Here is a 17804-nt window from a genome sequence, read left to right on the forward strand (position 1 = left end):
GTGGAACCTACCACTGCTGCTTCCAGCCGAATGGAGGAGTTATATAAATCTGGGCTTAACCACCATGTGGCCGTAACCAGCTGAGTGGCCAAAAAATATTTGTATAAATCCGGAAAAGCTAATCCTTCCTGTTCGCAAGGGCGCATCAGGGTACTTAATTTATACCTGGGGTTTTTTGACCCCCATAAAAAAGATGAAAACAGCTGATTTAATCTTGTGAAAAAGGATACAGGGAGCCATTGTGGAGAATGTCTAAATAAATACATAAATTTAGATATAATTTTCATTTTTAAAAGATTAATGCGTCCCAAGGGGGACAATGGTAGAGACTTCCATGCTTTCAATTTTGACCCAATATCTCCCAGAATTGGAGTCAGATTCAGGGACATAAATTCAGAAGCTTGACGGGAAATTACAATTCCTAAATACTTTTAATTATCTACCCACTGCAGAGGAATATCCTTCAAAGCCCTACTACGGGCCACCATATCTACTGGAAACAACGACTTAGTACAATTTACCTTCAGTCCTGTAACCGTTGAAAATGAATCCAGTATATCTAGGGCCCCTTGTAGCGAAGGGTTGGCATCATTTAAAAATAATAGGAGATCGTCTGCATACAAAGCTACCCTCTCCTCTAACCAATCGATCTACAACCCCCTAATATTGGGGGAAGTGCATAGAGCCTCCGCCACCGGCTCCATAGCAATCGCAAAAAGGGTTGGAGAGAGAGGGCAACCCTGCTGAGTTCCCCTGAATAATGAAAAAGAAGATGACAACCCTCCTCCCATTTTTTTTGCAGCTGTGGGATTCCTATAGAAGACCTGTAACCATTTTATAAATACCATTGGAAAACCCATTCTGCGGAGTACTTCCCACAAGAAGGGCCACTCCAGGGTATCAAAAGCCTTCGATATTCAAGGAAGCAATGACCCTAGATCCTATATTAAGATGTGAAGCATAAATATTAGTATATAATCTCCTCAAATTCACATCAGTAGCCCTTCCAGGCATAAAATCCATCTAATCTGAGTAATACAATATAATAATAATCGACATCACAGGTTGTAGTCGTCGGGAGATTAACTTAGTCAAAATCTTGAAATCTACATTAAGAAGAGCAATAGGCCTATATGAGGCACAAGAAGATGAATCTTTTGGATGCTTGTAGATTAAAACTATATGAGCATGACTCATGGAGTCCGGCAAGGCTCCCTCCTTCAGACAATCAGAGTAAAGAGAGGCCAGTACAGGAGCTAAGAGCTCTCCATGAGCCCTATAGAACTCAATAGGAAGGCCATCCGTTCCCGGTGACTTCCCCAATGTAAAGGAGCCAATGACAGAAAGAACTTCCTCCGATGTTATAGGACGTACTAGCATCTCCCTCTCATTATCTGTTAACCAGGCCAGTGCGACTGAATCCAGCTACTCCGCCAACTCAGTCGGCTGGGAACCAGAAGGCAACTGAGATGTATACAATGTCTGATCAAATTTCCGAAAGGTCTCCAGAATTTTAGGCTGTGTACAGGCCATATCTCTAGAGGAGGTGCGTATTTCCGAAATCGGAATACTAGGTTGTTCAAGTTTAGCCATCATGGTCAAAAAACCACCATTACAGTCTCCCTGCTCAAAACATTTCTCTTTGTTTTTATATAGGTCTATCCTCCTGGCCTCAGCCATATGCAAATGTAGGGCCCGTTTGCTATGGAGTAAAGCATTAAAATTAAATTCTGAAGGATCCGCAGTATACTGAGCTGTTTTTTCCTCTACTATAAATTTCAAAGTGTCATTCTTTACTCGTTGAGACTTATTGACCGCTTTAGCGGATATATATTGTCCTCTTGTATAGGCCTTAAAAGCATCCCATAGTATTGCCGAAGTGGATGACCCTGTATTAAACTTCCAATACTCTACTAGAAGGGGCGGGATTTTATTAGCTGTATCTGGATGTGAAATCCAATGTGTGCCCAATCTCCACTGTGCTGCATCACGAAAGTGATGCATACGAAGTGTAAGTATAAGCGGAGCATGGTCAGATAACCCACTCGGTGAATATTTAACATCTACCATATCGGCTAGTGTTGCCGAATTAACAAAAGCTAAATCTATGCAGGAGGCGGTCTCATAAGAGGTTGAAAAACACAAATATGATCTAATTAATGGATTTTTTCATCTACAAGCTTCTATCAAGTCTGCCATCTGGGCCCAATTAGACAGCTCTACAGAAATTTTTTTAGAAGGAACTGGTCTATCCAAAACAGGATCAAGTATAGCATTAAAGTCACCCATTATCAGTAGCTTAGCTGGACCATACAAAGAAATTTTTTCCACAAGACTATATAGGGGGGTCCCCAGAAAAGGAGGTTGTATATACACACACTGACAATTATATATCTCTGGCCCCACAGAAGAAACAGCCAAAACATATTTACTCTGGGGGTCAGAAAATACATCTTCCACTGTGCAGGGTAAAGATCTACTAATCAATATCGAAACCCCTCACCTGACTGTGGTTTGGTTTCAACAGCACCCCCAATTTTCCACTTCTTGATTAGATTTTGAACACTGCTGATTGGCATTCTCAATTCCTTCCTTGAATATCTTTTTATATCCCTTTCCTGTTTTATACAGTTCAACTACCTTTTCCCGCAGATCCTTTGACAATTCTTTTGCTTTCCTCATGAATCAGAATCCAGAAACGTCAGTGCAGCACTGGATGAAAGATGCAAGTGTCTGTCAGGAGTCCAGAAACTCATTGACCTTTTATACACACACACACCAATTACAAGCAAACAGATCACAGGTGAGGATGGTTACCTTTAATAGCCATTCAAACCCTTTTGTGTCAACTTGTGTGCATGTTATCAGGCTAAAATCACCAGGGAATGTAAACTTTTGATCAGGGTCATTTGGGTAGTTTCTGTATACTGTATAAATGGCTTCAGCCAAACACTAACCACGAGTGAAAGAAATGTTTTTGTGCGAGTATTCATATTCTCTGAAAAATGGCCAAGAAATCATAAATTCTGCCAAGGTATGTAAACTTATGAACACACACATATATATATATATATATATATATATATATATATATATATATATATATATTATCATTACTTTTTCCTAACTGCTATATAACTGTCCTGTATATAAGGGATGAGACTACCCTACCATTTAAAATGTTGTCTCATGTTCTTCAGGCAGTATGTAAAATACACCTGTACTATTAAATATTTGTGTATGTGAGTATGCATGAATTCATGAATTCACCGCGTTCCTTTTTTCCCTAAAACTATATGGATTTTCACCACCCTGATTTCAATTTAGGAGGGTGGCCTTTTTCCTGCCGTTTTTCAGAATTAGAAGCATGGATCATTTGTGTGTTAAATATCATCTGCAAGGAACTGATATGCAACACACCTACAATTCTGTGATAAAGTATTTGCCCCCTTTCTGATTATTTTTTTTTTTAATTTTTTTTGCATATTTGTCAAACTTAAATGACTCGGATCATCAAACAAATTTTATCATTACACAAAGATAACCCGAGTAAATACAAAATGCAGTTTTTAAATGATGGTTTCATTTATTAAAGGCAAAAAAGCTGTCCCAACCTGCCTGGTTTTATGTCCAAAACGAATTGTCTCCTAAACCTAATAACTGGTTGTGCCACCCTGGGTGGCAACAACTGCAATCAAGCGTTTGTGATAACTGGCAGTGAGTCTTTCACATTGCTGTGGAGCAATTTTTGCCCACTCTTCTTTGCAGAATTGTTTTATTTCAGCCACATTGGAGGGTTTTCCAGCATTCACGGCCTGTGTAAGGTTATGATACAGCATCTCAATTGGATTTAAGTCTGGGCTTTGACTAGGCCACTCCAAAACCTAAAATTTGCTTTGTTTGAACCATTTGGAGGTGGATTTGCTGTTGTGTTTCGGATCATTGTCCTGCTGCATAACCCAAGTGCACTTGAGCTTGAGGTCATGAACTGATGGCCGGACATTCTTCTTTAGGATTTTCTGGTAGAGCTCAGAATTCATGGTTACATCAATTATAGTATGTTATCCAGGTCCTGAAGCTGCAAAGCAATCCCAGACCATCACGCTACCACCACCATGTCTGACTGTTGGTATGATGTTCTTGTTATGAAATGCTGAATTCGTTTTGTGCCAGATGTAACGGGACGCATACCTTCCAAAAAGTAACATTTTTGTCTTATCAGTCCACAGAATATTTGCCTAAAAGTCTTGGGGATAATCAAGAAATGAATTACGGGGAACCCTCCTGAGGAGGGTTCCCCATCACTTCTTGTCAGAATTATGTTAGTACTCAACCCTGCAAATTCCTGAAGATTTCAGCCTAAACCTTTGTTTTAAGTAAAGATAGGGTAAGGACGATGTAGCACCTAGTCAGATTTTCCTCTCTATGTATTTGTTGGTGAGCTTTCCCCTCAGTTCCCGATGAAGCTTTTTGATTGATGACACCAAGTAAAACCTGACGGAGGTTCTATATCTTCCCTATGCTAGCCCATCCATCAAAAAGTTGCATCAGCATTTTTTTTTATCTGAATGGTGTTTTTAAAATGTTTCTCACCTTTAGAATCCTGTAATATAGCTATGATCACTGTGAAGTTCCTCAAGTTCTCTTACTGGCCTCACTGATCTTGGCTACTAATAGGCAGTAGTAGTGCAAACTAGGAGGGGATGAGGGGGGCGTGGCCAAGACGGCGCAGTGAGCGGTTGCACTTCCAGAGAGCTCCGCTCATTCTCATACCAGAGATCCGGATCCAGGGCAGAAATCTTGCCACCGATCACCCATACAGACTAGGAAGACGCAGGAGCAACCCCCCGATCACCGTAGAGGGAGAGACGCTGCGAACCGGCGCCGCTGGCGGCCCCACTGGCATGTCCCGGCTTTCCTTGCGCAGCTAGGCCGAAGCCGCGGCCTTTTCTGATGGGCCATGGAGCTCCATAGCGGAACGGGACAGACCTCCCCGAATGTAAAGCTGGACCCATCATGACAAGCGGGGTGGGGAAGAGGGACCCGTAGGTAGGACACCGGCAAAACACCACCCGAGGCCTGTCCCGAACCTCCCAGCCAGCTAGGCCGCAGCTGCAGACTTTCATGGCGGGCCCCGCGGTTCCGGTCCGGACCAGAGGCACCCTAGACCCCTGTTGGCGAGGCAGGCGCCCAGCACAGTAAGAAGGACACTGGGGGAGGGGGTGCAGCTGCCCTCCTGTCCCCACGTGCAGGTAGGCCATAGCCGCAGTGAGTCAGGCCTTTCCAGACAGGCCTTGGGCACCTGGAGTGGGGGCCACAACGTCACAGAGACGGCTGGTAAGGGGGAAAGACTGACGGGGGGCCCATATCCCACACAAGAGACTCCCCCGGGAACCCCTTGGCTTCTACGCTATATCCCCCACGCTGCCCACAGTACACACAGCTTATTGCGGAGGCAAAAAGGCATCTGAATGAGGCGCCGGAGTTCGGGCGCCAAGTATAACAAAGGGGGCAACCGATTGACATTTACGCCACAACTAGACCCCACTCTAACGCCCACCGAACCCCAAACTGAGGTCCGTACCACCCGAAGCTCCCACAGAACCTCACAGACAGACCTCACAGAATCGGCGGTGCAGATGGATGTGGGCCTGATACGCCAGGATCTAGACAAACTCAGGTCCAGAGTAGCTGAGACGGAACAAAGGGTGAGCAATACCGAAGATACAGTTGCGGAACACGGAGCTGCACTCCGCGCCCTTCAGACTAAAGTGAAGGCCCTAGAGTACAGAGCCGAAGATGCCGAAAATAAAAATCGGTGCAACAATCTTCGCATTGTCGGCCTGCCGGAGGGAGCGGAGGGTAGTAACCTCACGTCCTTTGTAGAAGGTATGCTACGTGACCCTCCTCCCTGACGCTCGCATGTCGCCCCACTATGCGGTGGAAAGGGCCCACCGCATACCTCCGAAGCCGGGACCCCCAGGATCTCTCCCGTGTACCCTAATTCTATGTCTCCTCAACTTCAGGGACAGAGACAAAGTTCTCCGTGCATCCAGGATCGCTGGAGACCTCCGCTATCAGAATGCCACGTTGATGATTTTCCCAGACTACTTGGTGGAGACCCAAAAGCTCAGGAAATCCTTTGACCACATCAAGGCGGCACTGAGAGCGCGCAACATGCGCTATAACATCCTCTTCCCGGCCCATCTTAGGGTCCAGGACGGAGAGTCAACCTGCTTCTTCAACACCCCCAGGGAGGCATCCACCTGGCTGGACTCGCTTCCGCCGGCCTGTTGATCGGTCACATGGTATGTAATGCACGACACCCTTATACATGATGAGCTTTATCCAGGCCTAGGCTTGGGTCGTTCACAATTGACCTGCAGAGGGGACACACACCTATGTTGCACCTGTTGTGCTCTGCTTACACCCAGGATGTGCGCTGCTTTGACTACGGAAGATATCTCCCCTACTGCGGGTGCACAAGTTAAGTGCCCCTGACAAAGGCATAGTCAGGAGAAAGTTGCGAATTGTCACTTCTCTATGCTTATTTTCCCCCTCCTAAGGCATTAGGGGCCATACTATGTAAGACTGCCCACTAATGGATCGAATTTATTGGAGGGACGCATTTCAATATTTTCTCCCCTTGTAAACCTAAGTCCCTTACAGTTTGTTACATTGAGTGAATGGATGTCTCACACCAAGGAGCTGCTCAGACTATTGCTTGACCCCCCCAGAAAGTGCCCGGGGCATTAAGTTCGCCTCTTTCACGGACCCCCTCTTGCAGCTGGCGAGCTGGAAATGTTTGGGATGAATACCTGCCTCAGTTCAAGGGGGTTGGGTGGGGTGGGTGTTGTGGAATGTTAACCCAACGGGGCCAGTTTTTCCCTTTCTGGGATTAGGTTTACTTTTTTACTCCTTCGGGTCCCCCTGGCGGTCTTGGGGGGAGGGTGTCCCTCCAATCCTGCAACTCCTCTACCAAGCTGCAAGTATGACATCCCTTAACATACTATCCTGGTACACCAGGGGCTTAAATTCCCTGGTTAAGAGATCCCTGGTCTTTCAGTTCATTAAAGCCCATAGCCCTCATATCTGTATCCTCCAGAAAACACATCTAGTGGGTAGTAAAACACTGGCCCTCAAAAAGCCATGGATAGGACACCACTATCACTCCACACACTCAAATTTTGCAAGGGGCGTTAGCATCTTGGTCCACAAATCCCTCCCCTTCAGGCTGCTAGACTTGGTATTGGACTCGGAGGGAAGATATGTATTAATACACGCACAGATCCATACTATGAAATGGGTTATAGCAGGATTGTATTTACCCCCTCCAGCTTCAATGGCTCTTCTAAACCAGATCACCTTGAAAATTGCAGAGCTAGCTAATGACAACATGATACTTCTGGGAGACTTTAACATGGTTCCAGATCTGGACATGGATAGGATGTCGATGTGTGGGCATTCCCAGTCGGGACTGGTGGAGTGGGCAGAGCTCTACGGCCTGACGGATGTCTGGCGTTGGCGAAATCCCCACTCCACGGCATACATCTGTCACTCCGCATCTCACAGATCCTTCTCTAGAATTGATCTGGCTTATCTGGGAGGTCTGGCTTTGTCACGGCTGAAAGACATTAAGATACTCTCCAGGGGCGGGAGCGGGGGTCCCGGATACCTCTACATACCATATGTGCTCACACATATAGTGGATTGGTTTCACCACCCTTCCTCCAAGCTCTGGGTTCAATTGGAGAGACATCTCAATGAGGCTGATCTTTGCGCCCTGCCGTGGATTCCTACGGTTCGGCGTAAGGATAGTACACTCTCTACTGCTCTCACTCGTCAGACTCTTCAGATATGGGACCGCCTGCTATTAATGAGTAAATTATCTAAACCTCAGGGCCCAATGACCCCTCTCTTTGGGACTCCGGCTTTCCCCCCGGCTGAAGGTGAGGGGAGATTCGGACCCTGGAATAGGGATAGTCATAGATGTTTAGCACAGGTTTTACGCGCTGACCCATCTTTGAGACCAGACATACCCCCCCCAGACGGGCCCGGGGCCCCCAATCATGTGGTTAAAAAGGAGTCAATTAATGTCATACATACGTACTTTCTCCCCCATTTCAGAAATCCTGGATGACCCATCAGACTTTGATGAGCTGCTCTTACAATCAGACCCGCCAACACATGTAGTATCACTGTTATATTCCCGACTACTGAACGTATCTGCCCTTGACCTTCCAACATACACGCAGAAATGGGAAAAACAGATCTACAACATTCCATCTCCACTGCTGATTGGCAAAAAGGCTTTATCCTAACGCATAGGATCTCTTTGGCAACTAAGACTCAAGAAAAAAGGTTTACGCTATTAACAAGGTGGTACAGATGCCCAGTGACTATCCAACGGTTTAACCCTTCTCTATCAGGTACTTGTTGGAGATGCCTGTCCTCTAGAGGGACAATGCTTCACATCTGGTGGGCCTGCCCTCCAATTCGGAAACTTTGGCAAAAGGTCTTTGATCTATACAACAGGCTGATGGCGACCTCAATTAAGCCCACACCAGAGATAGCCCTACTATCTATGTTTCCGGGCCCCAGTTAGGACAGCGATCCCCCGACATTGGAGAACAGCAGATGTGCCTTCCTTGGGTGACTGGGCTGTCGAAGTGGATCGGATAAGAGATCTGGAGTGCCTATTGGCGCAGGAAGCAGGGAAGGAGGAACAGTTCTCCATCACCTGGACCTCATGGTCGATGTTTCCTTACTCCGATGACTTCTCCATATGGGTCAGGGATGCCCCATCTTTATCCACCAATTAGCCATGCTGGGGTGCTTCCCACCTTTGTTGCCATCCCTTATTTCTATACACGCTATCATTCTCACCTTTCTCTCTGCCTCCCTTTCTTTATGTACTGAAAAAAATCACTCAAACGTATAAACAAAGATCATATGCCCAGATTTGCGCAATAACATGAATATCTATAATAAGTGAATAAATGATCCCTACAGCGTTCCAGCCTGATTAGGAGGAACCTCCTGATAACATCAACATGCAAAATCACAAAGGTAGATATATGTTGGATCTCACACGCATGTTATTCTTCTCTTATATTAAAGTATTATATATATATATATATATATATATATATAATGTGATACTAGTATTTCACCAGAAGCTGTATGCCTAAGTATATACTCCTGTACGTATATAGTAAAGGTTCTCCTTATTGTTCTGTGTATAATGTATGTAATATTATACTGTAAAGTACTTTATCTTTCTGTTATACCTTTATTTTGGAATAAACTAAGATTGAAAAGAAAAGATACTCCCCAGGGGCATATCTGACCATGCGCCGCTTCTCTTGACCATGAACCTCACGTCGACCCCAGAGAATAATCTGTGGCGCCTGTCTAGGTTTTGGGTGTCGGATGAAGCGGTGGATGTTCACTTTAGAGGGGCACTGCAGGAATACTAGGGAAGTTAATCCGGACACGGCAGGTAAACTGACGGTGTGGGATGCCTTCAAGGCATACACTAGGGGGGAGGTATAAGGCAATTATAGCCAAGGTTCATAGGGATAGAAGAGCCGACTTGATTAGTGCTGAAAAGAAGGCGGACTTGCAGGAAGCACAATTCATAAGAACCAAGGACCCTAGAGACTATGACACACTCCAGTCCCTGACCGGGGAGGTTGTTCGTATTCGTGCCTCCCTAACACAGAAACGACTGCTTGCCCAATCACACCGCATTTTTGAACAAGGGGAAAGATCCGGGAAGTTATTGGCCTGGCTGTCACGGGAACAGACGGGGGGGCGAGTGTGTCCTCTATACAGGGACCTAGTGGGAACCTGCTTTACGTCCCTGAAGAGATAAATGACTGTTTTGTCTCTTTCTACAGGAACCTCTACAGTTCTAGGGCAGCCTATACTACTGACGAACTGATTTCCTATCTAGACCCAATTGACACCCCGGTCCTGACAGCAAAATACAGTGAACAGCTCGATGCTCTCACAACCTCTGATGAAATAGTTAAAGCTCTAAAAACCATGCAATCTGGTAAGTCCCCAGGACCTGATGGCATACCAGTCAAGTTCTACAAACAGTACGCTGAGGAGCTGACGGGAGCCTTGCATGCAATGCTCTCGGAGGCTCAGAAGCTAAAAAGAACTCCCAGACTCCCTGAGCGAGGCAGTGATAGTTGTGATCCCCAAACCAAGTAAAGATCCAACCCTATGCTCCTCATACCGCCCCATCTCCTTGATTAATGTTGATGCGAAAATCCTAGCCAAAGTACTGGCTAACAGACTCAACACGGTTATAACTGCCAGTTCATCCAGATCAAACCGGGTTCATGCCAGGGAGGGGAACAGACATCAACATTAGAAGGCTTTTCACACACATGGACAGGACTCAGCCGGGGCCGGCGGGAGTGGTGGCGTCGCTCGACGTCGAAAAAGCCTTTGACTCGGTGGAGTGGGGGTATCTGTGGGAGGTCCTTTCGAAATTTGGGCTTGGGCCACAATTTATGACATGGTTAAAAATGCTCTATGCAAACCCCAAAGCAAAGATCCGCACGAATGGCACACTTTCTGAAAGCTTTCCCCTGGGCAGAGGCACTCGGCAGGGCTGCCCACTATCACCTGGACTGTTTGCTCTGGCGGTGGAACCCCTGGCCATTGCTTTGAGGGCTGATCCAGGGGTGAGGGGCATAGAGGTAGGTGTGATAGAGGAAAAGGTGTCCTTATATGCTGGCGACGCCCTACTTTATCTTGCCGATGCCTCCCAGTCACTACGGAGGTCACTGGACCTATTTGAGGAGTTCGGCCAATTCTCTGGCGCTCGTATAAATTGGGGTAAGTCAGTTCTGTTTCCGCTGCATCCCACACTTCCGAAGGGGGACACCGTAACCTTTCTTCAGTGGGTGGAGGAACTTACCTATCTGGGAATTAAGATCAGCAACATCCCATGTGACTTTATAGATAAGAACGTACAGCCTCTTCTAACCCATCTTACCATCAAATGTACAGCTTGGCGCACCCTCCCGTTTACCCCTGTGGGCAGAGTCAACCTCCTAAAAATGGTGTTCCTCCCAAGTTTTTATATTTTTTCTGTAACACCCCATCCCACATACCTAAATCTTTCTTTAGACGCTTGGAGGGCGTGATGGCCTCATTCATATGGGCTGGGAGGCCGCCTAGGGTGTCGAAACGTATACTATATCTTCCCCTATCAAGTGGAGGCCTAGCTCTCCCCAACTTCTTAATCTACTACTGGGCGGCCGTCCTGGTCACGGTGCACTGGTGGTTCTCCCAGCCCAGGCAGAATTCGGCAGTGAGACTGGAGGCTGCGATCTTGGGATCATACGCGGTGCTGAGCAATTTAGTATACCGGGGATTGAAAGCTCCCTATCTATTGATGGGGTCTATGAAGACAACTATAAGAGCATGGAGGGAGGCCAGGGCTATTTATGCTAAACCCAACTGTATCTCCCCACACACTCCACTGTGGGGAAACCTTACACTACCTCATCTCTGTGATATACCAGATCCAGCACACTGGGCTAAACGGGGGATCACTGCCCTCAAACATGTCATAGTAAATGGGAAAATTATGTCCTTTAATGAAATGAATAGACAATACTCCATACCCAGCTCCTTTGAGTGTCAGTACTGGCAACTGAGACATGCAATGAGGGCTCAATTCTCAGACACACTAACTCTGGAGTCGGACTCAGTTGAGCGACTACTAACTTCGAGTGAGATGGGGGAACCCCTCTTCACACTATATCTATATCTCACGGTAGCCCATGACGTTAAACCCACCAGCACTATGGACAAATGGAAGGAGGACATTCCAGCTCTAAGGGAGGATGAATGGGAGGACTGTTTGTCCACCTACATCCCCTCTATGATAGCTGCCAAAGACAGATTTATTCAGCTTAAATTTATACATAGGGCATTCTTCACCCCACACAGACTGGCCAGAATATACCCCAGCTTAGACCCAAACTGCCCCAGATGCAGGACTGAGGAGGGGACCTTCTGGCATATGGTTTGGGCCTGCCCCAGGCTCCGAACATACTGGGAGGGAGTGGCGGAGAAAATCAGTGATATGGGAGGATCTAGGGTGCCACCAGAGCCCATGGTACTTCTATTAAGCTACCTGGATGAGGTTGAGGGGGACAGATATACAAAAATCTGCATAACGTTCTCCCTGTTCTATTCTAGGAAAGAGAATGTTGCATTGGAAATCAGCCGTACCCCCCACCCTCACGTCCTGGAAAAAGGCTATAGACTCAGTACTTCCCCCCTACAAACTCACATACGAGAGCAGACAATGCCCGGCTAAATTTGATAAGGTATGGTCGGCATGGGTGGACGCGCGGGGCTAGGGGCCGGAGGGGAGGGGGACCAAGTGAGGGATTTCCCCCTGTCTGGATGGGTGCATTTCCGCCCCCCCCCCCCCCCCCCGCGCCGGACAACATTTGATTATACCACGGAAGAGACCACTGGCGAGGAATAAACTTCTTCTGTGTGAGGGGTTCTCCTCCACTCAAGGGGGGAGAGTTTAACTGCCCTAATGAGCGATAGGCAGGAACTGCAAGATAACATCAACGGGTTTTTACTTGTAAAGGAATGTTAAGAAGCGGCTATATTGACCTACAAGTTGCCAATATCTGGTATGAAATACAAACTGACTATGTAACAAAGGAATACTTGATTGTCGAATGCTGAATATATTGTAATGCTGATTTGTTCACTAAACTTTTCTGTAAAAAAAAAAAAAAAGGAGGGGATGAGGCTCCAGGAGTGTTTTCTTAGTGCAAGTTATAAAGATTACAGTAACTTTAAAGGCAATGTACACTTTCTATTGTTTTAACTAGATATTAGCTTCGGCAGACCATAGACGGTGCAAATTTCTTTCCAAACCATGGTTGCAGGAAAGAAATTTGCACGATTCCCCCATAAACACAGACAGTGGTGACAGGGGAATCCAAGCAATTGGAAGACGACAGTGATTATTGCTAGCGGCTATAGCATCCACTAGCGATAATCTGAAGTGAATCCAGAAGACAGGTTGTACAAAAAGTTGATCTATCGTTCAACTTGGTACATTCAGCCTACCCACACACAGTTCGATTCTCCGCCGGTTCCTGCTGAACCTAGTTATATTTCCTGTGTTTTTTGTTTGCCTTACCTTGCAATGAAAGGCTTATCTGTTGCGGCTGCAGTTTGTAGTGTCATGGCTGATCAATCCACCTATGTCCATGTATTCATTCACCTAGCTTGCCCGTATTTGCTAAAGGGACAGATAATTTCCTGTACAAAGTCACAATCCATGCCTCACCATCAAAAATGTGGAAGTGATAATATGATGAAAGACTGCATGGTGAGCTCTTTGTTAACTGTTCTGCCTGACTGTGTATGATCCAACTCATAACTCTCACCTGAAGAGCATTAGGCTGAGAGACCCAGGAATTGTGGGATAAGCAGTTTCTTCACAGTTCTTAGACCACAGACAGAGGTCATGCATTAGCCTGTGCAGTGTCATACCGCATGATTCATGCTTGAACACAAACATAAACTTCTGACACCGGAATGTGAAGATTTAGTCCTCGTTCACATGGGCATACTTAAGCGTACATATGAGCAAAGGGCCGTATGTGCCCACATGCGGTTGCACAGTTGTTCCATGCATCCACATGCAGGGGGTCCTATTCAAATTAATTGGGACTCAGCGGCTGCACAGAAAGAGCCTGCTCCCAATATGACATACCTACATATAGTGCGAGTTCAGGGACACGCACCCAAAAGGATGTGTGTCAAACACGGCCATTCACACAAGTGTACACTTAAGTTAACCTGTATGCATAAGGCCTTACACTACTATATGTTGTGCATACAGTCCAACAAATGACACCATGAAACGACATGATCAATGCATCTTATAAAAGTAAAACACACAAGGCGCAGGTAGGAAACTTTATAATGTTTTAAGCTCAGCCCACTTCTACCCAAGACTGAATGAACAAGTTGACTAGAAGTTTTATATAGAAGCTGAATGCACAGCCTAGCATTAGTGATGTGATATGAAGTAATGGAATCTTACCTTTTGTGACTGAATTGTAATAAATAAGATATACATATACTTGATCTCCGACACATGGCGTGACAAAAATCAGACTGTCAATTCTAATGTGGTTGCCCACTTTAAATACCTTTTTGAGTTCATTTTTAGGTACAAGATTTATATTTTTCTTTAGTTTTTTACCTTTCTATATGTACTCTTGTACATTACCTAGCAAGCTTTTCATCTCATGTCTGGATTCTTGTAGAAGATCAAAAGATAACTGCAATAATTTATGTGTAAGCTATACATGACTTTAGCTCACATACCTTTATGTTGCATATCTGAGGGGGAGGTGATCATTGGTGAAGCTACCCTGAGGAAAATCCGCTGACGCCACGAAACTCGTCGCGGTATGAGGGGTGTTCCGCTAGCATTTAAAGAGTCATTACTACAAGAAGAAATCGTTCTCTTCCTTCCTTCACTTTCACTGTTCAAAAAGAAAACATTTCCAAATATAAAAAATGACTAAATATACACCACCACCCAGCCAAGCCCATGCAAGCATTATCAGAATTAATAGCACATTACGCATGAATTAAATTATAATTTTTATATTATTATATCTGTTAAATTTGTGAATAACATTTTAAATGAAAAAAACTCGATTCAATCCAATTAGATGAGAGATTCTGTAAGTAGCTTTACTGCACTTTTACACACATAAATCACACATCTATATCTTGGTGGGTAAATCCACTGCCATTTCTGCACAGTACCCTTTACATTTATATCACAAGAAAAAAAAATGTATGTGGCTCCTATTAACCTTTCACACTGCACCAAAAGATGCTGCAGTTTTACACATGTAAATACATTGCATGTGATAATTAATCTGCTTAATTTGTAACTCAGAGTACATCTCCATACAGTTATTGTTTGTTTCCCAAAGAAATAGCGGCACACCAAAAATTCACCGTATAGCTCAAAACCATGCCCTGTATCACCCAGCTCGTTGTTGTCTATACTAGGCAAATGGTTGTCAATGTAACCATCACATCTATTATATGTAATCAATTACATTAGCCGAGACTAAACAGAGGACCCTTAAGCTAAAATCACATTTATATGCTCAAGTTTAACTGTGAAAGAAGATCACATTTATAAGTAGCATAATCCATTTCACAAAAAACATTTCCAGAAAATGTCCATAGCAAGATATAAATGTTTGGTCAAAAAACACTACTATACACCCATCAGGTTCTGGCATATAAGGCATGAACCAGAAACTTTAAACTGCCAAGTTAGCTGTAGATGCAATAGACCTTTTTTGAGCTGCTTATTGTCTAATATAATGAAGCGTAACAAATTTGACCAATTTCTGTATGTGTTGCTCTTGGCCTCAATGTATTGTAGGCACCAAACAGTTGCAGTATACTGGCAACTTTTACGTTTCTTTATTGTTTAAAAATGAAAGATTACAAAAAGACCTACTTAAAACAGTATCATTCTATCCAAGAATATGGCCCCTTTCACACGAGGTGGACTCCGTTTCCACAGAGCCCGCCTCGGTCCGCCGGCTCAGCGGGAGATCAGTCCCTCTCTGCTCACTGAGCGGGGAGGGGCTTGTCAGGCGCCGCTGCCACCTATGGAGGGATCGGACGGAAACGGACAGCATGTCCGTTTTCGTCAGATCTCACCCGATCCGATCCACCAGCGACGGACCTGGACGTAGAGCCATCCATCTGCTTTTCAGCGGATCGGACCGGGTCGAATGTCAGCGGACATGTCTCCGCTGACATCAGTCGCTCCATAGACTAACATAACAAAATAAAACTGACAGGGGGACCTGAACGGTCCGATCGTGTGAAAGGGGCCTATATCTTAATTGTAGAAATGTAGAAGTTCCACAAAATAGAAGTTCCACATAAGAGCTTTCCTGAGAAACCACAGCCTGAGACTGTTAAGTGCAATTTGCAATTCTGGTCTAGCTAAATTTACATGTACTGTACATATTAAACAATCAGATAAAAGCAAACATAATTTTACTTTTGACTTGTGATCTATGTGAACTAGGATCTCCATAGGATCTTATCTACAAAGTCCTACTTAAAAAGATTTTCATTCCATTTTAGTAGTTGTTGCTTTCAGGATGCATTTAGCGAGTGTAAAGTATCCATTATGTATTGTCTGCTAAGCAGAGTAGACTATGTCTTACCCTGTCTCATGCTGGCCTCTGCCATGTGGTATATTCTCTTGTGGTAAACAACGACAAAACAGGCCACTAGAGCCATAATCGGGTCTACAGTCTGGCCTTCATGTGCATGTCTCCATACACCTAAACCTTAGACATGAACAAAGCATATCCCTCTATAATATTCTGTCCCCTGCTTCATTCCTCTGCTATCGGCATAAATCACTTCTGACAAGTTTTCCTGTCACCAAGAGAAAAAATGTGACGGGGGAGGGATCTCCAGCTGATTGCCAGCCTCAGCACTGTTCCTGTGAGCTGTGTGAAGGGGAATGTGTTTCCATTTCCTTCCGAACACCTTTTAGAGCTCTCTCCACCGAGCCCTGCTGAGAGTAACTTCAGCTCTCCATCCCTTTTTTTCTGCACTTTCAGACAAGCTTATAAATGCAGCACTTTGAACAGGTGTAGAGAAGAGAAGACTGCAGATGGAAAGATACAATTTATGTAGGAGGATTTGTTTCATCTCTATGTATCACCTGAGGATAGTCCCTTCACTGGGTATATGTAATGGTTTACAACCATTTTAACTGCATCAAGAAACTTACCGAACCAAAAGATTAATTCCTATTGTATTTTGTTTTACAGGTTAAATATCTTACTATTTAAAAGTGCATTAAAGTAGATCAGGGGTCTCCAAACTATGGCCCTCCAGTTGTTCAGAAACTACAATTCTCATCATGCCTAGTCATATTTGTGAATGTTAGAGTTTTAAATGCCTCATGGGATGTGTAGTTCCGCAACAGCTGGAGGGCCAAGGTTTGGAGATCCCTGAAGTAGATCTATGGCCTCCCATTAAGGAAATAATGTATGTGCTGTAGCACATTAGCATCTGCACTTACAGGTTTCTCTTAGACTCCTTGAAAAGTCTCATCTTGCCAGTGAAGTCCATCTAATGCAGCTTTCTATGAAAGGTGTGCATCAATACCATACTGGTGTGATAAAGAAAGTATGGCTCAAAGCCGCTGTGCACATGCCACCTGGTGACTCCAAAACTATTTACAAGGTGCCGATGCTCAATGCTGTCCTGTCAAGCTCAAGAGTACAACCATCCAGCAAAAGGGAGCAAAGCTGCACAGAGAGTGTCAGCCTAGTGATAAATCATACGAAGATTTGGCCGTGCATTGATATGTTTCGTAGATTTCTAAGATTGTAAAAAGCGGGCACACTTATTTGGGCCCGCTTTCTTGGGACTGGGGCCACTAGGACCTGTTAGAATAATTCAATGGGTTACCCTACTTAGGTAGGGTGTTAGGGGGAAGTGGGGGTATTGTCCCTTTAAATATTTCTAAAGAGGGATCTGAGTTTATCCAATGGGAAATCCTGGAAGTTTCTGTAATTCCCTGGGTAGATTATATAAGGGCTCCAGAGGGGTTATCGCTTCCTCTGCAGTGGCCAGGACAAGGAAAAGAAGAGCTCCCTCCCTTCCCGTCGTGTCAATTTGTGTGGTTGGGTAACCCCGGAATCTGGGGGGAATGTATTCAT

At 44.9% G+C, this 17804-nt stretch overlaps 1 protein-coding gene across 2 annotated transcripts in view; it reads right to left on the minus strand.

The window, feature by feature from the left end:
* The window catches only part of TBC1D4 (TBC1 domain family member 4), a 265438-nt gene that overhangs the window by 27715 nt on the left and 219919 nt on the right, over positions 1 to 17804 (minus strand). For both annotated transcript variants that reach the window (XM_073614264.1, XM_073614263.1), the window contains one exon: positions 14401 to 14561. In XM_073614264.1, coding sequence (XP_073470365.1) covers positions 14401 to 14561 — 161 coding nt within the window. The remainder of the gene's footprint in view (positions 1 to 14400; positions 14562 to 17804) is intronic.

The sequence above is a fragment of the Aquarana catesbeiana genome, linkage group LG02, assembly GCF_042186555.1.
Source record: "Aquarana catesbeiana isolate 2022-GZ linkage group LG02, ASM4218655v1, whole genome shotgun sequence".
NCBI classification, from domain to species: domain Eukaryota; kingdom Metazoa; phylum Chordata; class Amphibia; order Anura; family Ranidae; genus Aquarana; species Aquarana catesbeiana.